The sequence below is a fragment of the Oncorhynchus nerka genome, linkage group LG3, assembly GCF_034236695.1.
Source record: "Oncorhynchus nerka isolate Pitt River linkage group LG3, Oner_Uvic_2.0, whole genome shotgun sequence".
NCBI lineage: Eukaryota > Metazoa > Chordata > Actinopteri > Salmoniformes > Salmonidae > Oncorhynchus > Oncorhynchus nerka.
The window spans coordinates 53,674,304-53,700,408 of record NC_088398.1 but is presented as its reverse complement, the minus strand read 5'-3'; the positions used below and the strand labels follow the sequence as shown (position 1 = coordinate 53,700,408).

The following is a 26,105-nucleotide window of genomic DNA, read 5'->3' as shown; positions in this document are numbered from 1 at the left end:
GTTTAGAAAAAAATCTGGCAAAATCAGGCAAAAATATGTATCACCCTTCAGATACCTGCACACACACATTACACCATGCCAGGACACCATGGTTACCAGGTTACTGAGGAGACATGCCAAATCAGATCACTGTGTGAGCCAATCAGCTTCTTCTACGATAACACCTGCAGCAGCATCCAGCTGCTCATTCAGAACGCATACCAAATATGGAGAAAGCCATTGCAATGAAATCACCTCAGGATTTTCAACATTAGCCAGTGACAGTCCCATTTCAATGTGAGAAACACAGATGCTGTAAAGCCTCACTCAGAGGCCGTAACAGAGGGAAGGACGAGGGAGGGAGATGCCAATAAGGTCCAGAGTTAATTATAAGGCCTTAGCATGCTCTGAGGGTCTTAAGTTCACTACTCTGACGAGATAATGATTGCAAACCCAGTCCGCTGCTAAAAGCAAATGCAGATGGAGACCAGCATATCTCTCTCTCTCTCAAACTCTCTCTTTACCTCCCTCATTCACTCCCCCCGTAATTCTCTGCCTCCCTCCCTCTCTCTGTTCTGTTTTACAGTTCAAACTCCTGGGAGTTCTTTGACCATGTTCAATTTAACACAGACAGTTGGAGACAGTGCTTCCTGTGATTGCATTATGATATCACACTATTCAGAATAGTTTTAGGGAGGGACTGGGGGATTGGGAGAGAGATAGGGACTGAGACAAAAGATTGGAATGGGAAAGAGGGAGGGATACACACACAAACACACACGCGCACATGCACATCCACGCACATATGTCCTATACTGAGAAGTAATGATAGTCTCAGCTCCGGTAGTGATGGAGAGCAGCCACCTACTGGGAGTCAGAACTTTACAGGTGAGAGCAGCAGAAGGCGAGGAGGATGATTCCTCTCCCCTGAGAGAGAGCAGAGCACAGCAGAGCAGAGCATGGAACACATCTGAATACCAACAACTGTACTATACCACACCCCTCAACTCCACACTCCAAAACCTTAGTCTGTGAAAGCATCACAGTGAGATTTTCTTTCTTTCAGAAAAGGGCAAAACTCTCTCACTTCCTCTTCACCTATGGACCACATTCATGTTCTTTCTTTTCCACAAAAGGGCAACATCCACATTGTGGATGCATCTTCTGTTCTGCTCACACTCATTTCTCCCTCTAGTGAAGTGGATGATACCGCATTCATTAAACAATGGTCTGTGTAACCCAGGCTTATGAGTCAGGGCACAACTCACACAGTACAGTAACACACAGGATGTGTCGCGAATAGCACCCTATTCCCTATGTAGTGCACTACCTTTGATCAGGGCCCATAGGGTAATGCACTATAGGAAAAGGAAAAGTAGTAAACTATGTAGGGAATAGGGTACCATTTGGAAAACAACCACAGATTCCTTCCTCTAACCATCCCAATTCTCATTAGTGCAGGTAGAATGTGTAATGAAAAAGGCTCTCTGCCTTACTCTGCCTCACTTGCTCAAATCAGGCTAAAGCTGTGTTCAAATACTCATACTAATCAAATCAAGTCAAATTTGATTTGTCACATGCGCCGAATACAACAGGTGTAGGTAGACCTTACAGTGAAATGCTCACGTACAAGCCCTTAAACAACAATGCAGTTTTGAGAAAAATATTAAAAAATGAAAATAAATAGAAAGTAATTAAAGAGCAGCAGTAAAATAACAATAGCAAGGCTATATACAGAGGGTACCGGTACAGAGTCAATGTGAGGGGGCACCAGTTAGTCGAGGTAATTGAGGTAATATGTACATGTAGGTAGAGTTATTAAAGTGACTATGCATAGATGATAACAACAGAGAGTAGTAGCAGTTTAAAATAGGGGGGGTGCAAATAGTCTGGGTAGCCATTTGGTTAAATGTTTAGAAGTCTTATGTCTTGGGGTAGAAGATGTTTAGAAGCCTCTTGGACCTGGACTTGGCGCTCCGGTACCGCTTGCCGTGTGGTAGCAGAGAGAACAGTCTATGACTAGGGTGGCTGGAGTCTTTAACAATTTTTAGGGCCTTCCTCTGACACCGCCTGGTATAGAGGTCCTGGATGGCAGAAAGCTTGGCCCCAGTGAGGTACTGGGCCGTACGCACTACCCTCTGTAGTGCCTTGCGGTCAGAGGCCGAGCAGTTGCCATACCAGGCAGTGATGCAACCCATCAGGATGCTCTTGATGGTGAAGCTGTAGGGCCTTTTGAGGATCTGCGGACCCATGACAAATATTTTCAGTCTCCTGAGGTGGAATAGGTTTTGCCCTCTTCACGACTGTCTTGGTGTGCTTGGACCATGTAAGTTTGTTGGTAATGTGGACGCCAAGGAACTTGAAGCTCTCAACCTGCTCCACTACAGCCCCGTCGATGACATACTAACATACTGCATAATACATACTTAATGAGTAAAAACGACATACTATTAGTTCATTTTAGTATTCTGTAAAGGAACGTTATCCTTTCAGTTGAGCGTACTATCGCTTCGCCTGTCTACCGGAAGTTGATGCTGTTGCTATTCAACCTCTTGCTAGTATAACAAATTACTAGCTAGACATTTTACGACTTCAGGTGTGTTCTTAAATTCAATCTGAGCGTTCGTAAATTCAGAGTGTTGTCAGATTGCCCATTTGTAAATTCAGAGCGTTTCGCTCTTGGAGCGTTCAGAGCACACTGGACGCTCTGGCAGTAGGGTTGATTCGAGTGTTCTGACCTTACAACTGCAGTCAAGCACCCAAGCTAACTGGCTAACTTGCTAGCTACTTCCAGACACAAATGAGAGGACACCTCACTCTGACTATTTTACTTGCCCTAGCAGAGCTGGTTAGGCAATTTCATGTTATCAAGAGCGTTGGTGACTGTAACTGTGCTGCTGGCAACAATTTAATTACGCCTTTTTTTGCCAACGTTTACTGACACCGACCATATTTAACGGCTGTTGAGCGTTGGTAAATTCATCAGTTATCCTGCGCTCTGGTACACTCAGACGAGAGTGCTCTGAAATCGGAGTAGATAGCCAGAGCGAATTTACGAAAGTACCCAAATGTCCATTGAGAACGCACAATGACTATACCACTTAGCTAAGAATGACAGGGATAATCAAGTCAATAAACTTTGGGTAGTTAGTTAGATAGCATTTTGTTAATAATCTGGCAAGTTTGATGTAATAGTAGCCAACTAACATTAACTAGCTAGCTAACATACCGGTACCTACTGCTGTAATGATATGCTATGTGGTTTGTAAGTAGAGGTGTAAAGTACTTAAGTAAAAATACTTGATACAATTTGAATGGTTAGCAGGACAGGAAAATTGTCTAATTCACACACTTATCAAAAGGACATCCCTTGTCATCCCTACAGCCTCTGATCTGGCGGACTCACTAAACACATGCTTCGTTTGTAAATTATGTCTTGATTTTAGGAGTGTGCCCCTGGCTTTCCGTAAACTTCAAAAACAAGAAAATGGTTCGCTTTAAATACGGAATTTGAAAATATTTTGTTGCTTAAGTATATTTTTGCGATTACATTTACTTTTGATACTTAAGTATATTTAAAACCAAATACTTTAAGACTTTTACTCAAGTAGTATTTTACAGGGTGACTCACTTTTACTTGAGTATGACAATTGGATACTTTTTCCACCACTGTTTGTAAGGATAGCATAGCTAACAAATTGTCAGCCAACATAACGTGTAAGGTAACTTATTTGCTCAACAGTTTCTTAACATTAACATTCTTAACATCATAATTAGTTATTTGTATTTGTATCCTTTCTCGTTGGATTTTGGCTGCATATTTTATGCCATTTTCTTCAAATCTGAAAAAAAAATATGAACCCTCAACCCATTTTCTGAAGAATTGCATTATGGGCACTAAAAGCATGGAAATAGTGTCCACTGTTTGTATACTTCGTATTTTGGCGAATGTAGCACGACATCTGGAAAATTTTGGCATACTAACTATACCCATACTATGACCAATACGCATACTATATAATCAATTTATGTCATAAATTGTATGGCTAGTGCAGTTAGTATGAGTATTCAAACACAGCTTAAGTGTTCTCAAGAAGTGGATGCTGAATAATGATAATCATTAGGCCTGGAAACTGCAGTAATGGAGTTTGCGTGGGGGTGGGAGGGAGAGGGTGCGTGCGTGCGTGGTTAGTGCACCTGTTCATGAGTGCGTGTGTGTGTGTGTGTGTGTGTGTTTTCCTGAGTGTGTGTGTGTGTCTTGCATAAGAATACTATTACTCATCACTCACACATTGGTGGTGAATATCCCGTAGATGAGGTCTTGTTCAGGCAGATAGAAGGTGCTCTGCAGCTCATTATAGTAGAAGGGGAACTCTCCGGAGCGCGAGCAGTTCAGCCTGGCCTTCATGAAGGTGGTCCAGGTGTCTTCCAGTAGGAACCGCCCTCCGATGTCGTTCTTACAGACGCGGGCCACCCGGGAGTAGACGGTCTTCCCACAGTCGTGTTCCACAGCGTTCTCACGCAGGAAGAAGAATGTGAAGAGACCCACATCATAGGCTGAGATGAAATGGGGCTCTGAGGAAGAGGAGGAGAGGACAAGGGAGGAGGGGAGGGGACAGAGAAGGAGAGGAAGAAGGGCATAGGGGAAGAGGAGACAAAGTCAGAGAGAGCATTAGAGTCCATGCAGCCATAGGGGATGATTCTTAATGTCATGCTAGTTTATACTGACGAATGAATGTGTCCAGTCATGTTGATAATAAAGTAATCCTAGGAGATACATTCATTTGTTACAGTCATCCTATAAAACGTACACTGCATTCATTCCTCCATCTGTAAATTGCCAGAACACATGATCAATCTTGATGTGGTAAAGACATGAGACTAATGCACTCGATGAGTGGAACAAAATCAATATAGACTGTGACTTCATCATCCATTCTAGTTGGTGCTCAGAAACACTACATGGTACGGCCACTCAAACAGTCTCCCTGTTGTGAGTTGTTATTATTACAGACACGGGTTAGCCTCAGTCCCAACACTGAACACATTAACAGCAGACATAGCAGGGTTCAAACAACATTTAAAATATGCTTTATTGAGCATGCCTGGACAAAATGGAACCAATGGTTTAATTCCAAAAGTGCAAACTCTGCCCATCTGGCATTAAATTCAGGCTCAAACAAACACTCAATGACAGCATTTGAAAGGTGTTAAATACTATTTGAACCCAGATGTGATAACCAGTGGCATGCCTTCTCCCCTGTAGAGTTATAATGTAGAGGAGGATTGTTCATGACTAGAGAAGCAGTGAGGCTGTGAGAACAACACAGTATGTGCAGTCAATGCTGCTTTCCCTAAGGTAACATTCATTCTCAGTGATATCAAACACACACACACACTCTCACACAAACGGACTGCTTGGATGCAGAGCAGAGAGCGTAGATATTAACCTGCAAACAGTCATGATGATAAGTGCCCCGGGGGCCAGCACTACCTTTTAAGAGAATGAGATTATAGGAGAACGCAGGCGGTCAGCAGGAATGGAAACAGCATCAGAAGCAATAACAGAACGTATAATTCCATTTCAGAACACTCATAAAAAAACAACTGCGGGTAGTAGCTGGGGGCAGCAAATAGGAATGGGTGAAATGGTGGTAGAGACGGACTAGTTTACCAAATAGCACAATGCTTGGTGATATCTACAGATGCTTCCCTGCTGCAAGTCCAAAGACATGCATTGACATGTTAATGATAGTCGATTGTTAGTTAGTGGAGCATCTATAGATGGGACTATCAAAATAAAATGTTAACCAAAAAAAATAATCTTGTCAGCTGTAGCTTCATCCACTGTCCCATTATTCTTATCCTATAGTTTGCTTTCTCCATATGTTTTATCGCACTGTTTGATCATTGTCTCTAGGGTAAGCTTAATGTTAACATGCCAGCATGGGGAGCCATGTTACAACCCACAGCTTTGCTGTAAATAATTACATGTAATGTAATCCATGTAAAATCATGTAATCCATTTCTGATAAGCTATCATGACAAATCTACCATTATCTCCCTAACCTGGCTCTTCATGATACTGTTTAATGGAGGACTGAGTTCTCCAGTTCAGTCAGCTAACCGATGCTTACAGCCATGTAAATGAAGGTGTGTGTGTGTGTGTGGTACTGTTTCACCAGACCTCCTGCTGGGTCCTAGATAATTACCACAGAGAGAGAGAAGCCAAAAAAAGGCTTCAGCGTATATTAACACTACTGCTTCCCCACGGCTGTCAGACACACACACACACGCGCACGCACGCACGCACACACACACACACACACACACACACACACACACACACACACACACACACACACACACACACACACACACACACACACACACACACACACACGGCCCGGTTGCTGTCAGAGGTGGCATTTGAATGAGCTAATACTCTATACACAGTCGATACAGTATAATGTTTAGGCTGCGTAATGTGTGTGGGCGTCAATCCAACAAACAGATTGTTCAATCTCCACACAGTCTGATTGAGGGCTGTAACTCACACACAGCCACGTGACTGACCATGGGGAAGAGGAGGAGAGAGAGCAAGAGGGAGAGAGAGAGAGAGTTTAAAAAGAAACTTTAGGTCTGGGAACCCACAACACAATAAACACTCAAACATCAATGGTTAAACATCAATTAAAAACACAACACCAAATCTTCCTCCACTGTAACTTAACACAACAACTACTGAATACCCCATATGCTCATAACAGCCCAATGTCATTAACCAGTTTATAATAGGCAAACTCAACCCTCTGTCTTGCTGCCAACATCTCCTCCAGCATACCCACCATGTCCACAGAAGCCTGTATACTGCTCTTTCATCTTCCAGATTGCTAATTTAGCTGCCACTAAATTAAAACTTCTTATGGCTTGGGGGCAGAATTTTGACGTCTGGATGAGAAGCGTGCCCAAAGTAAACTGCCTGTTACTCAGGCCCAGAAGCAAGGATATGCAAATAGTAGATTTGGATAGAAAACACTATAAAGTGTCCAAAACTGTTAAAATAATGTATGTGAGTATAACAGAACTGATATGGCCGGCGAAAACCTGAGGAAAATCCATCCATGAAGTGGCATTTGTTTGATGTGGGTATTATCAATTGAATGCCTATAGAGTATCTAATGGGTTAGGACCCAGATTGCAGTTCATATGGCTTTCACTAGATGTTAACAGTCTTTAGACATTGTTTCATGCTTGTTTTCTGAAAAATGAAGAAGAATGAGACCTTTCTGTCTGTGGACTGAGGAAGAATGCAGAGCTGGTTTGCGCACCTGACCGAGTGCCCGCCTGACCGAGTGCGCGCCCTTCGTTGTTTTTCCTTTCTGTTGAAGACGCTATTGTTCGGTTTAAATATGATTGATTATTTAGACAATTGACAACCTGAGGATTAATTCTAAACACTGTTTGACATGTTTCGACAAACTTTACCGGTACTATTAGGATGTATTCGTCTGCATGTTTTGACCACCTTTGAGCCAGTGGATTACTGGCGCCAAAATGAATATTTATTGTGTAGCTGGGACTGCAACCATATGAAGATCTTCAAAGGTAAGTGATTCATTTTATTGCTATTTCTGACTTTTATAATTACTTTACTTTGTTGTAAATGTTTGTATGCTTTTGTAGGCGGGGCGCTGTCCTCAGATAATCGCATGGTATGCTTTCGCCGTAAAGCCTTTTTGAAATCTGACAAAGCGATGGGATTAACAAGAAGTTCATCTTTAAGCCGATGTATAACACTTGTATTTTTTATGAATGTTTATTATGACTATTTCTGTATTTTGAATTTGGCGCGCTGCAATTTCACCGGATGTTGTCGAGGTGGGCCGCTAGCGGAACACCTGCGCCAGAAAGGTTAAGTAAGAACACTACACCCCTTTGACTAAACCTGTACTTTGGCCCAAATATAAACAGTTGGGAAGAGAAAACCTCTCCCAGAGCTGAGAACCAAGTAGTGATCAGGTCAAATCATCCCGACCAACCTGGTACACAGATGTGCCAGAGTTTCAGAATGGACACCCCTCCCCAACAGTAGGGTCCAGGTGTACCAGACACAGAATGGACACCCCTCCCCAACAGTAGGATCCAGGTGTACCAGATGCAGAATGGACACCCCTCCCCAACAGTAGGGTCCAGGTGTACCAGATGCAGAATGGACACCCCTCCCCAACAGTAGGATCCAGGTGTACCAGATGCATGTTGGTGACTATAGCTCCATGTATTATCCTCCATTGGAGGTCAGCTGTCCTCTTATCAATAGGCAGTTTATATAGAGACCGGCAACAGCCTTTTGGGGAGGCACCTTGACCAACACATCCAACCACCTCGTCGACTTTACCCCTTCCAGGGAAGAAGCAGGGGACACTTTTACACATATCATGTATGTGGCCTTCTTTCCCACCGCATTGAACTCCCCCAGCTCCGGGGTGTCGAAGGAAAACAGAATACCCATGTCCTTCTTGAATGCCCCCACCACAGCACTTACATTCAGCGCAGGGAACACATAATCCAGACCCTCCATACGTCGATCAGAGTTGGAAGTATCAGTCACATACTGCCGATGAAGTACTGGCAAGGAGTCGCAGACCTCAGCTACGACCTTTCACAGTAGGCAAGATGATCGGATCCCCACTCTTTCTCCCAGCTCCTCCAACAATCTGCTCCTGCTCAGCATCAGATGACTCAGCTTGGTACACCCCACACCTAACAGACATGAACGTAGGCTGGCTGAACTCTTAGCACGGGATTGGATGACATTGTTATAAAAAAAAAGAGTCTCTTCAAAAAGCCACATCCCTAGTGGTGTGCCGGCCTTACGGGACGTGTTGAAAACTCTCCAAGCCTGCAGAACAGACTCATAGAATGGAGTCAGGTCAGACAAATCACCCCCTCTAGCTTTAACCTCTACGGGATCAGTGTCCCTATACCAGGACGGTTGAGCTAACGTGCGCTAATATGATTAGCATGACGATGTAAGTAACAGCAAACTTTCCAGGACATAAACAGGTCTTATATGGGCAGAAAGCTTATATTCTCTAACTGGATTTTCCAATTTACAGTAGCAATTACAGTGAAAAAATACCGTGCTATAGTTTGAGGAGAGTGCACAACAACAAAAAAACGTTTACAGCAACTTGTTTGATACATTCACCTCTGAAGGTAAATAATGTACTTACATTCAGTAATCTTGCTCTGATTTGTCATCCTGAGGGTCCCAGAGATCAAATGTAGCATAGTTTTGTTTGATAAAATCAATTTTTATATTCAAATGTAGGAAGTGGGATCTACAGTTTGAACCCCAGCTGTCTCTGGCTCCACACCCACCCCACCCAGCCATCTAGATGTGTGAAAGTTAGTGTATAAGCTAAAGATCCATCATGTATGACATTCCTGGGAGTGTGTAAACTTACATTTTGGATTACCATATCATTTTTGTATGTTCTCTGTAGTTATGTACTTGAAAATGTATCACATTTGGGCAGAGACAAAATATTGTCCAGTATTGCAATGCTACACTGGATCAATCTGAAACTTTGTACACACACGCTGCCATCTAGTGGCCAAAATCTAAAATGCGCCTAAACTGTAATATAATATCATGGTCTTTCTCTTGCATTTCAAAGATGATGAAAAAAAATAAACATGTTTTTTTCATTGTATTATCTTTTACCAGATCTAATGTGTTATATTCTCCTACATTCATTTGAGATTGCCACAATTTTCAAAGTGTTTGAAAAAAATGGTATCAAGCATATGCATATCATTGCTTCAGGTCCTGAGCTAGAGTTAGATTTGGGTATGTCATTTTAGGCGAAAATTGAAAAAAAGGGTCAGACCCTTAAGTGAAAAGGTGCTTGTCTAAGCCCAAACAGCCTACTCCTCATCAATGTGTAGGCTGTAGGAATTTAGGAATTTATATATTCCTCAATTCCATTATTTTACTTTTAGGTTGTGTGTATTATGTGTATTGTTGTTAATTGTTAGATATTACTGCATTGGTGGAGCTAGAAACACAAGTATTTCGCTACACCCGCAATAACATCTGCTAAACGTGTATATGATAAATAAAATGTGATTTGATTTGTATCAACCCAGCTAGAACCATCACTGTACAACAGTCTCTGGACTGCTTGAAGCCAGAAAGCCATGACCCTAGAAGAAATGTCCACCAGGCATTACCCACCCTCGTGCAGTGGCAGGTACAGGGCTGCAGCTTTAATCCAATGTTGTCCAGACCAGAAGAAATTGACAAGGGTCCTCTGAAGCTCTTTTATCAGGCCCCCTGGTGTCTGTAAACTCATTAGTCTGTACCACAGGATAGAGGCGGTTGGTTAGGTTATTGGCTACCAGCACCCTTCCCCTATAAGACAGCTGGGCTAGAACCCATTTCCACCTAGACAATCAGGCACACACTTTCTCAGTAATTTTTTTGAAAGACATCAGATTCTAGAATAAATCCCAGTCTTCATCCCATCTCTGCCACACTGAAGCCCCCCTGGTAACCATGGAGTGGTTCCAATTTGAAGCTGACCTGCCCACAGGAACTCACTCTATTCCCGATTAACTCTAGCTGAGGAGGCCTCCTCATACACCTTTAGAGCATTTGAGAGAACCATAACATCCTCAACCCCTGTAATAAAAACTGACACGTTATCTGCATACGCAGACAGTGCTATTGTGGGACCCTTCATAACCCCTGGCACAGAGAAACCAGTAAGCCTCTTTTTAAAAAAACAAAGCACTGGTTCAATTGCCAGACAAGATAACTGTCCTGAAATTGGGCATCCCTGCCTAATACTCCTATGGACGGGAAAGGGTCAGCTCAAACCACCCCCACCTTCACCATACATGAGGCCCCAGCATACTTTAGACTCATCCAAGACAAAAAAAACATCCCCAAAAGGCTTTCACTGTTTTGAACAAGTACTGGTGGTCCAGATGGTCAAAAGCTTTCTCCTGATCCAAAGAAAGCAAACCCACATTCACATCAGAGAGTTTAGAAATGTGTAAAACATCTCTCATCTCCAATAGCTCATTGGGAATAAACGGCGGTACATTCAAAATCGTAACCTTTGTAGATGGAGAAAAAGCGGAGTAACTTAAATAAACATACATTTAAGAAGTACGGTATGCACAACCATCCGATCGACAAGACGCTCTTCTTTAACAAAAAACACCATTGCTTTATTCATCCAACATAAGCAAAATTAGCCTAATAGCCTACCTTCTCTCCTACGGTGACCAGAAACTCCTCCGCAGTGACAGTAGCTTCAGTAACACACCTGAAGCCATGCCGAAGTGACAGGGATGGCATCACCATGTGGGTCGCCATCCCCACCAAAACAATGGCAATTCCAACAAGAACTACAACATACCTAATTCTACCACTAAAACACAAAAATACTCAATCATGCATAGAAAAAGGAAAACCACCAAGAAAGGAAACAGAAAAGAAAACAGAGGCGATCTAACTACAGACACCACTCACACTCACTCATACAATTCCCAACATGCACCAACACTCCCAGGATGCAGAGAGAGAGAGAGAAATACAAACCCTCCAACCCAAAAAGGACTATGGTGTTGATGGTATACTAAACGAAAGGATAAAATATACAGACCACAAATTCAAATGAGCTATTCTTAAACATTACCCTCAGCTCTGGCATCTTTCCTAGAATTTGGAACCAAGGCCGGATCACCCCAATCCACAAAAGTGAAGATAAATTTGACCCAGATAAATACAGTGGAATAATTTTGGAAAAATCCTCTGCAGTATCATCAACAGCAGACTCTTTCTTCAGTGAAAACAATGTCATGAGCAAATGTCAAATTGGCTTCTTACCGAAATACCGTACGACAGACCACATATACACCCTGCACACCCTTATTGACAAACAAACAAAACAAAAACAAATATTATCATGCTTTGTTGATTTCAAAAAAAGCTTGTGACTCATTTTTGGATGAGGGTCTGCTATACAAATTGATGGAAAGCGGTGTTGGGGGGAGAGCATACAACATTATTAAATCAATGTAGACAACAAGTGTGCAGATAAAATGTGCAATTAACACACATATTTCTTTCCTCTGGGCTGTGTGGTGAGACAGGGATGCAGCTTAAGCCCCACCATCTTCAACAAATACAGTGCCTTCGGAAAGTATTCAGACCACTTGACTTTTTCCACATTTTGTTACGTTACAGCCTTATTCTAAAATAGATTAAATCGTTTTCCCCTTCATGAATCTATACACAATACCCCATAATGACAAAGCAAAAACTGTTTTTTAAACATAAGTATTCAGACCCTTTACTCAATACTTTGTTGAAGCACATTTGGCAGTAATTACAGCCTTGAGTCTTCTTCGGTATGGCACTACAAGCTTGGCACACCTGTATTTGGGGAGTTTCTCCCATTCTTCTCTGCATATCCTCTCAAGCTCTGTCAGGTTGGATGGGGAGTGTTGCAGCACAGCCCTTTTCAGGTCTCTTTAGAGATGTTCGATCGGGTTCAAGTCCGGGCTTTGGCTGGGCCACTCAGGGATATTAAGAGATTTGTTCCGAAGCCACTCCTGCGTTGTCTTGGCTGTGTGCTTAGGGACATTGTCCTGTTTGAAGGTGAACCTTCGCTCTGGAGCAGTTTTTCATCAAGGATCTATCTGTACTTTTCTCCATTCATCTTTGCCTCAATCTTGACTAGTCTCCCAGTCCCTACCGATGAAAAACATCCCCACAGCATGATGCTGCCACCACCATGCTTCACCGTAGGGATGGTGCCAGGTTTCCTCCAGGCCAAATAGTTAAATATTGGTTTCATCAGACCAGATAATCTTGTTTCTCATGGTCTGAGAGTCTGTAGGTATGTGCATTTTACTGAGGAGTGGCTTCTGTCTGGCCAGCCTACCATAAAGGCCTGATTATTGGAGTGCTGCAGAGATGGTTGTCCTTCTGGAAGGTTCTCCCATCTCCACAGAGGAACTCCAGAGCTCTGTCAGAGAGACCATCAGGTTCTTGGTCACCTCCCTGACCAAGGCCCTTCTCCCTGATTGCGCAGTTTGGACAGGCGGCCAGCTTTAGGAAGAGTCTTGGTGGTTCCAAACTTCTTCCATTTAAGAATGATGGAGGCCACTATGTTCTTGGGGACTTCAACGCTGCAGACATTTTTTGGTACACTTCCCCAGATCTGTGCCTTGACACAATCCTGTCTCGGAACTCTATGGACAATTCCTTCAACCTCATGGCTTGGTTTTTGCTCTGACATGCACTGTCATCTCAAGGATGATAAATGGAAACTGGATGCACCTGAGCTCAATTTCGAGTTTCATAGCAAAGGGTGTGAATACTTATGTAAATAAGATATTTCTGTAAAAAAAAAATGTGTTTTTGCTTTGTCATTATGCGGTATTGTGTGTAGATTTCTGAGGACATTTTTTTATTTAATCCATTGTAGAATAAGGCTTTAATGTAACAAAATGTGAGAATAGTCAATGAGTTTGAATAATTTACAAAGGCACTGTATATCACTGAATTGCCGAGGGCACTAGAACAGTCTACAGCACCTCACCCGGCCTCACCCTACGGACTCAACCGAGAAGGGCCTACAGCAGCACTTTGATATTTTGCACAGATTTTGTCAGACATGGGCCCTGACAGTGAATCTCAGTAAGACAAAAAATAATGTTTTTCCAAAAAAGGTCCAATAGCCAAGACAACAAATACAAACTATAACTAGACACTGTTGCCCCAGAATTACACCTACCTCGGCCTAAACATCAACACCACATGTAACTTCCACAAGGCTGTGAACGAGATAAGGCAAGAAGGGCCTTCTATGCCATCAAAATGACCATAAAACTCAACATCCCAATTAGGATCTGGGTAAAAACACTTATATTAGTTATCAAACCCATTGCCCTGTATGGTTGTGAGGTCTGGGGTCCACTCATCAACCAAGAATTCATGAAATGGGACAAACACACAATTGAGACTCTGCATGTAGAATTCTGCCAAAGTATACTTTGTGTAATGCAAACAGAGCAGAATTAGGACTATACCTGCTAAATTCTACAACCACCTAAAAGGAAGCAATGCCCACACATTCCACCACAAAGCCCTCACCTACACAGATTAACCTAGAGAAGAGTCTCCTCACCCAGCTAGTTCTGGGGCTCTGTTCACAAACAAAAACAGACACCACAGAGCCACAGGACAGAGCCACAGGACAGAGCCACAGAGCCACAGGACAGAGCCACAGGACAGAGCCACAGGACAGAGCCACAGGACAGACACATTTAGACCCAACCAAATTATGAAAAAACAAAAAGATAACTATTTGAACCAATGGTAAGAATCAACAAAAATAACAGCGCAATCTAGAATGCTATTCCACAAAATGAGGTGTAAACTGAGCTACACTTCCTAACCTCCTGCCAAATGGATGACCACATTAGAGACACATATTTTCCACAGATCACACAGACCCAGTGTTGTAACATTTGAAATGTCTATATTTAAAAAAATGATTATGTGAGTGCAATGTTCACTACTATTTTACCTTGTTTAATTACATTTTGATTATTGTCTGTTCCATTTGCATTGAATTGAATAAAGTGCTTTGAATTGGAGAGAGAGAGAGAGAGAGAGAGAGAGAGAGAGAGAGAGAGAGAGAGAGAGAGAGAGAGAGAGAAGATTATTGCCTGCCTGCCTGCCTGTGTTCTTTAGGGACCTCTACATCCTCAATGCTCCCCAGGCTCCCCACTTCATTCTCATTTATAATAAAACAGTTGGTCAGTACCTGGCAGGTCCCAATCCAATAAAGAACAGATTGATTAGATTCAGAACCCCCTCTGTTCTATTCTGTCTGTTTGTTTGTGAATCCCCCTAACTGGGGAGGCTTATGACTAGAAATGAGATTTTAATTCTCACTCAGTCTCCTCTGAGGTTGCTCGATCCAGCTCAAGACTCTGGAGGAAGAAAATGGAGCTTTGCCCCAAGAGGCTGTGTGTATTTTTAGGTGGGCTGAGGGAACGGAAAGAAAAGGTGGTGTGTAACTAAAGTGAGTGGTGTGGTGTCTATCTGCCTGTCTGTCTGTAACTAGCTGTGATTATGCTGATGAGCAGAGCACTCTCTTCGCCTCTCCACTCCTCCCTCCCTTGCTTGCTCCCTCACTCGCTTGCTAGAGAGGCTTCGGTAAAGCCCACCTCCCCAACACACACACCTCAGACACACACACTGTCAGAAGAGAGCCCTGTGTAGCATGAAGCATGCAGCACGCTGTAATTTCACCCTCTCCCTGACGCGAGGAATAATTACACTGCTCACTGCCTTCTGAGTCTCTGAGTATATCACCTCTCCTGTGCCTGGCCTGTATACCTGTATACCACTATCTCCTACCTTTCCTCTCACCCCATTTCTCCTTCTGTCTCATCCTACTGAGTCTTACTTCTCTTCTCTATCCTCCTACCCCCTTTTCCTCTTTGTCCCCCGTCTCCTCTGCCTGGCCCACTAATGAAGCCTCACCTTTCCTCTCCCCCCTTTCTTCCCCTTCTTACTCCATTCATTGACTCCTGAGTGTCTCTCCTCTCTCCTGGTCTACCACTGTGGTGTCTACCTCTACCTACTCACACTTCCTCTCTCCCTTTTTCTTCCCCTTTTCTTCTCCTTCCTCCCCCTTTCTCCTCCTACTCTGTGAAGCCAAGAACTGTGTGGCTGCTGTGTTTGAATTATTGCAGATGAGAAGCACCGTCTCTGGAAGGTTTGTCTTTTTTCTGCATGAGTCAGGATGTATTTTGGAGGTGCATTCAGTAAAAAATTACTTGGTGTCAGCAACAGGGATATTATAGACACATAGCCATGACTTTTGGGGCTGATGGAGGTGTATCTAACTTAGCTTTTCTATGGTGCCAGCCAACACCAGCTCATACTGTCCACACCCTTCATACCTCTGTGATCCCTATTCAACAACACTGTGGTGGATTACTCAAATCGCTTTTTGGGGTGCCAAATTACCATGGTTTTTGTACTAGGATACTAGGAAAGGGTAGGACATAGTTCCACTGAGAAACATGGTTGATAGACTGCATCAAGACAATTAACAAACTGGAAGCGCTGGATCTCTGACAAAGATCTTAGCCCTTATGCAACAATCCACTTTAATTGACACTACACAATGATAAATGAGCTAACACATGGTGGGCAGTGTGTGTGTGTGTTGTGTGTTTGTGTGTCTGTATGTGTGTGTGTTACCATTGAGCCACTTGGAGTTGTACTGGGCCGTCCTGAGGGGTGGCATGCCCCCTAGGCTCCGGTAGATGACAGGGTCGCGACCAGAGAAGTCGATGACCGTGGCGGCGTATAGTTCGCCGCTCTCTGTCACCACCGCCGTGGAGTTATGGCGAGGGTCGTAGGGGCACCTTGCCACGCCGTTCACGCGATCCAACACACTACTCATATTCCCAACCTGGGAGGAGGGAAAGAGGAATAGAGAATATAGATAGAGATAGAAAAGATAGATATAGAGATAGAAAAGATAGATAGAGATAGAAAAGATAGATATAGAGATAGAAAAGATAGATATAGAGATAGAAAAGATAGATATAGATATAGAAAAGATAGATATAGAGATCGAAAAGATAGATATAGAGATAGAAAAGATAGATATAGAGATAGAAAAGATAGATATAGAGATAGAAAAGATAGATATAGAGAGCGATATAGATAGAGATAGAAAATATAGAGATATAGATAGAGATATAGAGATAGAAAAGATAGAGATAGAAAAGAGAGAGATAGAGAGAGAGGGGGAGAAAGATAAATAGGGTGATAGAGAAAGAGATAGAGAGTAAGAAAATGATAGTGTTGTTACTGTCTTCCCCTACCTCTAAAGTCTCCTCCAGACCATATGGCTGTTTGATGTTTATATTCAAGTCTTTATCTTATTCCCTCCATCATTCACCCCCCACCCTGCCAGTTATCACTCTATCCCCCTCTTCCCTCCATCCACTCTTTCTTCCTCCCACCATCCTCCTTTACCTTCTTATCATTCCTTCCCTATCACCCCTACCCAGCCCCCTGTAGGTTTTCACTCCATTCTACTTCTTCCTCGAACCCCATCCACCCTGACAGATATCATTGCATCCATCCCTCCCCCCTTACCTCCCGGGTGATACAGAGGGGCTGGAAGGCGTTGGTTCCACAGGTAATGACCTCGGTCTTATTGACCAGCAGGACGCGGATGTAGTTCTGACACTCCACCTACAGGGGGTAGTAGAGTACAGAGATGTTATAGGTTAGAGAATTACATACAGTATCTTGATTGTATTCACTAGAAACCAAATGGAAGAAAATTGACCGAAACTGCGTGGGTCTACCTGTACTTGATAAGAAACATGATTTAAAAAGCTGCTTGTTTTCATTGCAAAACATTTGGCTACAGTTTGTAACAGTATACACTAATGAATACGAGCCAGCATTACTCACCACTCACTTCAATGATATGACTGTAATGACTGTCTATCTTTCATTTGTGAGATGAAATGTAACACATCTAAACCTAGTCCAATCACATCTCATTCTTAGAAAGAATTCAAGTTTGTTTATTTGTCATATACACGTGATATGCAGTATATGGAGTACACAGTGCAACTAATTGCTTACTTCCAGGTTTGTCATGCACATTGAGGGAACCATTGTCTGACGATTGAGGGGGACATTTTCTTTAATGAAACTTCTTAGTTTTCCTTAAATACATTGTTTTGGCAAATAGAGTAACTTTGTTTCAGAACTTGAGGTCAGACGAGGTTCTACAGGTTTCAGAAAGATGTGACTGCTTTTTTGTTTCTCCCCTCTTGAGAAAAAAATGACAAGGCATTAAATTCCTACAAAGAAAAAGTGAAATAACAAAATGATCACAGTGTTTATCAGCCGTTGGACGGAGATGAGCCACTTCCTCATCCAATCAACTGCCCGCTTTTAAAGTAAAAGCTTTTATTCAGGGTGGCATCCTGTGTGTGTGTGTGTGTGTGGGGGGGGGACCCTTAAAGTCATCGTTTACCTCGGTCTTCCCTTTGCTCTGACAGGACCTCCTGGTGTCATCGTCTGGACCCCATTCCGTTGCCTGGGAAACCAAAATAAACACACATAAAAGAGTGACTGGATGCAGCATTCACCTGTTGCCAAGGGGGCTGCCTGACTAGTGCCTGCTGGCTGCCTGACAATGATGCAACTGTTAGCTTAATATTGCTACTAACAACACAGATGCGATGAAAAGACATGAACCTTATTGATGTTTGTTAATTGCGCCAGCCAGTGGATTATGAGGTCAGGTAACCAGATAGGACCAGGGCTGCGTCCTAATTTGCAGCCGAGATGTCATTAGAATGGAAATGTGTTTCAATGTCCAATCCTCCACACACACATCATCCTCCAATCCTCTACCACACCACAGCCCACTTACATTCCTTTAGAACCGCATTGGGTTTAATTAAGAATGCCCCAGCCCCAGCTCAGTGCTGGGACACACAAAAACAAACACACACACACGAGGCAGACACACACACACACGAGGCAGACACACACACACACGAGGCAGACACACACCGTCCTACAATCCTCTACCACACCGCCACATGCTTTTTCTCCACTGCCCAATTGCATTTTTTAAATTATTTTTTTAGAACCGTATGTCTTGGGTTAAATTACGAATGCTACACCAAGAGACTGGTCTTGCTGCTCAGTGCTGGGGCACACACACACAAACACACACACTTGGCTATCAGAGCAGCATTGGCATTTTGTATGGGAGCCTGGGAGATGGCCCTCTCTCTCTCATGGTGGTTACTGTGTCTTGGTCTCTCAGTCTCACTAAAAATAGCTGTGGTGCTGCTGGCCTAACCCTAGTGCTGGGAGAGAGAGAGGCTGGAGTTGGCACGGACTAGGTCCAGCTTATACCCCCACTGTGTCACTTGTCTCCCTCCTCTCTCCCTCTCCCTCTCCTCTAATCTCTTACAGTGAATGGGGGTCCTCTCTGCGCACTGGAGAAAGAGTCTGCCATTCGGGTTCTCTATCGTGTATTGACTTTAAGACGGATCATCCATAACACACAACACAACCACATCGACCGATATTTTGGCTTATTCTTCACACAGTGGAACATTGTCATGCACAACAGGGCTAGGGGACACTACAGAGACCACATCGTGGTATGAAAACAGATACCCCGAGACTGGAGTCTGGACACAGATTAAAGTGTCCAAAAGCGTCAGAAAGAAAAGGAAAGAGAGTAAGAAAGAAAGAGACAAATTGATTCGTGAAATAAATCGATATTTAACACGATGAGAGAGAGGAGTAAGCTAGCCGTGTCTGTGTCGCAAATGCAAACTATTCACTACGTATTGCACTACATTGGAGCCCAATGGACCCTGGCCAAAAGTACTGCACTATATAGGGAATAGGTTGCCATTTGGGATGCATATGATGTGTCTGCTGTCCCTGAGATGAGGCTGGGTGTTATCTCTCTGTTCTGAGAGACTCTTTAATTAACCTTGCTCATACTGCACTGAACAGAGAGAGGGAGAGAGAGAGAGAGAGAGCGAGAGAGAGGTGGGAGGGGGAGAAAGATACAGAAAGAGAAAGGGTGGGGGAGAAAGAGAGAACGAGGGAAAGAGGGGGGAAGAAAGAGAGATGGAGAGTGAAAAATGAGAGAGAAAGACAGAAAGAAAGACAGAGACAGAAAGAATGAACGAGAGAGAGGGAGAGAGAGAAATGAGCTGAGAGAGAAAGCTGCAGTCTGTCATGTAGGCCAGCCAGCCATACTGAAAACACTGTGATGAAATTAGACAACTAGAACAGTTTAAACTCACAACCGATAAGAGCTCGGGCCTCAAATGGAAAAAGAAAAACAGAAGCTTTTTATTATATAAAGGCGTTACTCTACCACCATGACAGTCAACAAGCACTTCAAATACCATCACGCATACCCCCGCACTAGCAGTGCTGAGATGACATGATTCAAAACACTCACACATTCACACCTCTCCTTCCACTGCCGTAGCTCTGTTTGTCTCAATGGGAGGTTGGTGTGTGATGGATGCCTATGTGGTGATTCATCGTTCAGGTCATTACCATCTTTTCTCAGCGAGGCCCCATCTCCGAGGATCCCATCGGCTTAACCCCTGACCCCTCGCCCCTACCTCTCTTCACCCCGGTCTGGAACAAAGCCAGCTCAAAGCCAGTCCTACTCTGAATACCACAGGGCCCATGCACTTAGAATACCAATACCACTCTACCCCCCCAGCTGTGACAGGCACTCTGAGTGGGGTGACGGTTGTACAATTCCTGCCTGCCCGGGCTGGGATGGATGGAGCGGTTTGTACTGTATGTCTGCCTGTGAGCAGGCCCATAGGGCCTCAAGGCAGTGGTGGAATGAGGTCACAGTGTAGCGGCTTGAACCTGTGTTACAGTTCCAACTACAAGTGTTCCTTTAGAAATAATGATATATGACATAGTGATGAGGAGAGGTGGAGGACATGTCAATATCACTGTTCATGTCCAATACAAAGTATTCTAGACCAGTTTCCTAATCCTGTTATACGAGTTTGACATTATATTTTGGATGATTTTTTGTTAAATTGAGCTACTGACATTTTAAAGTAAAACTTACAGAAAAAACATAATTTCAACAAGTCATTCACTCGACATGCCAGTTTGAAGAGGACTATAACACATTGGTTTGAGCAATAGAAAATGGCCATTACTAAAAAAAACCGAAATGAAGTTAAATTAAGTCAATTATTCCAGACCTGGACTGATTTGAAGATAAATTGCGACAGCACTCTCAGATGCATTTCCTCTATTAGTAGGGCCAACAACAATGATGTGCCTCCAACAACACTGTCTATTTACCCTCAAACCCAAGTGTGACACCTCATTTCTCCAACTTTGCCACTTTTGGAGGCAATAAGTATTCTGCCCTCGGCAACCCGCTACAGAAAAAAAATCATGGATTTTTCATGGGCAAATAATATAGCTGAAAGTACAATTAGTGAAAGGATGAAGGATTCATGTTTGGGAGGGAAATGAATTGTATTTTTACAGAGGAAGTAATAAATGCTAATGAAACAAACCGCTAACAGTGAGCCAGACAGTTAAAGAGATGGGAAATGGCTCTTCCTTAAACATGGGTGGCACTCTGTAGATAAGACTCTGTCGTTCAGTGACATTTGACAACAATCATGTTGACTATTAATTATGGTTTGTAAATATGAGGAATAAATGTGTCTGTAGAGGAGTGTTGACAAAAACTTACTCCGGGAATCAGGCAGAACTTCCTTATCAGCAGTAAGAGTTTATTCAAGCAATTGCAAGGGAGATCACTCTCAGGATAAACAGGAGAGGAACTCAAAAGTTAGTCACACAGTCATTATACACTTGTTTTACACAATGAGCTGCTTGCCACTCCTAGCCTACATGTCTAAGAGAAGGAAGTGATTTGTTTTTTAAAAGCCTATTCAGTATGAAGAAGAATTTGGCCTTGAGCTGGGTCTCTGGTGCCCAAAGCGATAAGGAGCCACCAGCAAATCACGCCTTTGTGCGGTGTGTGAAGAGGGTAGTGGACAGGTATGGAAAATTACCAGTAGATACGTTCGGTCGGTCGGTCGGTCGGTGATAGATAGATAGATAGATAGTACTTTTCAACTCAAGCATTTACATAGCATTAGACTGTAACAGAACCATTTTGCCACAACAGAACATTTCAGTTGGTGTGCTTGGTTTTAGTAGGCTACAAGTACAGTATTTAGTACTACGATCACAACCACTGTGATAGCTTGGGACCATGCAGTGGACTGTATGTACATTGACTCTTGTGGACTTCCCTTTGTACACGTACCTTCGTACCTATACAGACTCTACAAATGTATTTAGTGGACTGAGAATATATTTGCTGTTGAATCTATGCACTGCTAAATCCATTTCCCTCCCTATATCCTTGACTCAACCTCAAAATCTCTGTCGAACCTCTTCCTCCTTTGACGTGAAGAGTAGGGAACATTATTTGCATACTGATCTGTGATGAAAGTGTGGAGAGGAGGCAGAGATCACCCAGCTCTGTACAGCATGTTATAGCCTGCTAGCTGTTCTCTGCTCTACTCCAAGGTCCCCTCACTTCAATGGGCCAGCATCCCGTTCTGCTTCGTCCTCTTACATACTCTTACAGAGTACCCTATTCAGGCTCCAACCGACCCACCCTCCACTCCACTACCTCTCCTTCCTCCGTCCCCTTCTCCACTCCCCTCTTCATTCACCCTGTCCCCTGTCCACTCACCAGTCCCGCCCTCTCCCCCCTGCCCTACTGACGGATGTGACAGGACTCTCAATGGCTCTGCCTCATTGTCCATGAACACTGATCCCTACACAAGAGGGCGCAGATATGCTCCCCTCCCCCGTGCACTCCTCCAGCCCTACTCTGCTGCCCTCCTCCTCCCTGTGCTGTGCACTCCAGCCCTCTACTGGGCCCTCTCCTCCTCCCTGAGTGTGTGCTTGTGTGTTTGTCCATAAAGTAGACCATCTTTGAAGTGCCACAGCTGTTCTGACCCAATATGTACACGAGAGAGAGAGAGAGAGAGAGAGAGAGAGAGAGAGAGAGAGAGAGAGAGAGAGAGAGAGAAATGGAGAAAGAGATGGAGGGGGACACTAAACCATCTGAGAACACCATTCTATCACCATTCCTGTACATCTGTAGCAACTCCCAGCTCCCTCAGCCTCCTTGTGAAGGGGGCTAGGGGCAGTATCCTATCCAGTAAGAGTGGGTGAATGATGACTTTAATCTGTGAGTGTGGTGCACGATAGCTCCTCTCTGCCCCAGTGGTGCCTCCTACAGTCTCCTACAGACCATTACTCTACATCAGGAGAGATGAGGCAGAAACAGGCCGGCTGGGCCGTCTCCTTGATTAGCTGCACCATCTTGGATCATCCCTCAGCACATACGCTGACACACACACACACACACACACACACACACACACACACACACACGGTCCTGCTGTGAGACACTAGCAGATGACTTGTCCCTATCTGGCTCTGTAGGCCACAGATTATCCTCCCATTCTGACAAAGACCACATCAATTATTCATTCTCTTTTGAAATTGCAGCAGGAAAATGTGATCATGAGTGGATGAATGATATCAGGCGTGACTCATCAAACTCTGGGTCATGGAGCTGGGGCTGTGGCTGGAGCTGGGTCATGGAGCTGGGGCTAGAGCTGGGGATGGAGCTGGGACTGGAGCTGGGGCTGGGTCTGGGACATGGAGGTGGGCCTGGAACTGGAGCTGGGTCATGGAGCTGGGGCTGGAGCTGGGGCTGGGTCTGGGACATGGAGGTGGGCCTGGAGCTGGAGCTGGGTCATGGAGCTGGGTCATGGAGCTGGGGATGGAGCTGGGTGCTTTACTTCTGAGGACAACTGCAGGGTGTGAACATCTCATTAGGGAAGCTCAAGACACACATACATGTAATGCATCAGCCATATTTTGACCCTCCTCTACTGTCTTTATAATACCAGTCTGTCCACTGTCATAATGTACAGTTGTATGTGAGGGGCATTGTTGATGAGGATACCAGAAAGTGAAGACTTTAACCCCAAAATACACCGTATGGCTATGGGCAAGACTTACACCAACGCAATTCATATTTGTGCCTGTGAAAGACTGGATTCCTACCTACATGTACATAGTACTTTGATCAATCACCTAACCAAACCTCCATCTACATATTACCTCAATCAATAACCCCAACAACCTCACACCCCAGTACACTGACTCTGTACTCCTTGTATATAGCCAAGTTATTTTTATTTTGCGTTAATATATTGTTTTAATCTATTTGCTAATTTTCTTACTTTTTAACTGTATTGTTGGGAAAGGGCTCATAAGTAAGCATTTCACGGTAAAGTCTACAGTTGTTGTATTCGGCGCATGTGACATTTATTTTATTTGGATTTGATACCTTTCAGTCTTTGCATCTTCATGTCAAGATGTTTCAAACAACCAGATGTCATTTTGTTCTTCTCCGTCCTTCAACAAACTACTTCAAGAAGTTTACATAAGTAAGTAAATCTAAACAAGAGAAAATCATTTATTTTCCTTCTCGAGCCTAAAGAGTTTCCCACAAACCTCTGTTGACCAGGGAGTTTGAAGAGAAAACATCCTGTTGTTTGGGGAAGATATAGTTCAGAGGTCACCTCTACTCCCCTGACCTTGGTCCTCACAGCCCAAAACAATGCATCATGTGACAGAACAATACCAGCAAGTCAAACAAGGCTTTCCCCCAATGACCGAAAACAGCTTTCAGCTTCCTTTTGACTCAGTCAGTCACATGTGATTCTATAAGGCCAGAGCTCTTTCTCAATTCATCTTTCCTCAATTCCACACATCTTCTTGCATCACCTCTTCCCAAAAGGCATTGTAGGAGAAGGTCTGTGGGAAGGGACCTTGGACCTTCACCTTCAATACAGTTGGGAAGGTTAGAAAGAGGAAGTGAGGAATTGTGGAAAGATGAATTGAGAAAGAGCCCTGGTGTTTGAGAAGAGCCATGGAACATACCGTAGGCCAACTGGGGCCAAAATGATCTGGGTCCAGCAAATTGAGAGTCCTCTCTAGCTTTAGGACCTGGTTAATGACTGGTCTGAGGACAGATCTGGGTCTCGGCAGTGCACAAGGTTACCCATTTCTCAAGATGTTCTAAAACATTATCTGTAGAAACTGAAAAGTATTTTGTGGAACATAAGGACAACAATAGAGAAAAATTGACCTGAATGGATTTCTTTCTGCCTGATATTTGAGATAATGGTTATTGAAATTGGGTCATTTTGGAGAGAGAATGGGCACACTACCCTGTATTTTCGAAATGAAAGAGATAATCACAAAGAAACTCCCTGCAATACCTTCCTTCCATTTACAGAGGAGGAAAAGAATCATCAGAAATGGCAGCTGCTATGCTCTGCCGAATGGAAGAATGCAATTCAACATGAGAGCCACCGGGTCAGACTAAATGTGTGTCTTTCAGAGCTTAAAGAGACAGGAATACAAGTTGAACTAAACACTTTATTTACCGCTCTGAAGACTTCAACATCCTTTCTCTCTCTCTCTCTCTCTCTCTCTCTCTCTCTCTCTCTCTCTCTCTCTCTCTCTCTCACTGCACTCTAATCATCTGAGAGAATGGTTCAGGTGGGTGAACAACATCTCTGAGGTGTGCACCTCAGAATAGATCATCTCAGTTGCCATCCACATGTGTAAATATCATATTTGTCATTACTTTTTATAATGCAAACAAATTCCCCTTGAGGAACATTCAAGAGATCAGACTAAACTGAACTAGAGAACACAAAACCCCAGTTGTCTAAAAAAAAATGGTGAGGGAGATTAGGATAAAATAACTACCTTCCCCTCCATGTTTGGAAAAATATACCACTGGAACTTTCATTCCAGTCACGTGGGACAGAGTGACTCTTGACCCAAAAAGACACTCAGTGGACAATTGGGAGGACAAGCTGGCTGAAGAGTGAAGCTGAGAAAACAGTACGTCTTAGTTGGCCTGGAGTTTGACTTGGAAAACAAATTGACGTCCCCAAGGCTGTGCTATTAGCGGCATGGCAGGGCTAGGTTAAGGTACCCTGATGGGTTGAAGTATGTATTATCAATTTCAAGGAAGTTCGGTTGGAGAGAGAGATATAGAGAGCAAGTAGAGAGAGACTAAGATGGATAGTTTTGTTCTAGAGAGAGAGAGAGGGGAGGGGAGAGAAAGAGGGGAGGGTAGGGGAGAGTTTAGTTCTAGGAAGAGAGAGAGAGATGTGGAATGAGTTATAGAGCTATAGAGGGATAGAGGTGTAGAGGTATAGATGAATAAAGGGATGGAGATAGAGACAGATTGTGAGGTTGGTTCTGCTGGCTGTAGAGGGCTGTATCTCCCTCTGGACTGTATGCTCCTGCAGGCCCAGGCTGTTAACATTCCAACCCTGCGGAACTCAACTATTACCTCTCACAAGGAAGCTCAGCTGGCCTAAACACACCTTCT

At 43.6% G+C, this 26,105-nt stretch overlaps 1 protein-coding gene across 4 annotated transcripts in view; it reads right to left on the bottom strand.

Moving 5' to 3' along the window:
- The window catches only part of sema5ba (sema domain, seven thrombospondin repeats (type 1 and type 1-like), transmembrane domain (TM) and short cytoplasmic domain, (semaphorin) 5Ba), a 233,209-nt gene that overhangs the window by 93,190 nt on the left and 113,914 nt on the right, over positions 1-26,105 (bottom strand). For all 4 annotated transcript variants that reach the window (XM_029636696.2, XM_029636702.2, XM_029636710.2 and 1 more), the window contains 4 exons: positions 18,093-18,155; positions 17,195-17,293; positions 16,286-16,499; positions 4,269-4,554 (listed from right to left, as the gene is read on the bottom strand). In XM_029636696.2, the coding sequence (XP_029492556.1) occupies positions 4,269-4,554; positions 16,286-16,499; positions 17,195-17,293; positions 18,093-18,155 (662 nt within the window). The remainder of the gene's footprint in view (positions 1-4,268; positions 4,555-16,285; positions 16,500-17,194; positions 17,294-18,092; positions 18,156-26,105) is intronic.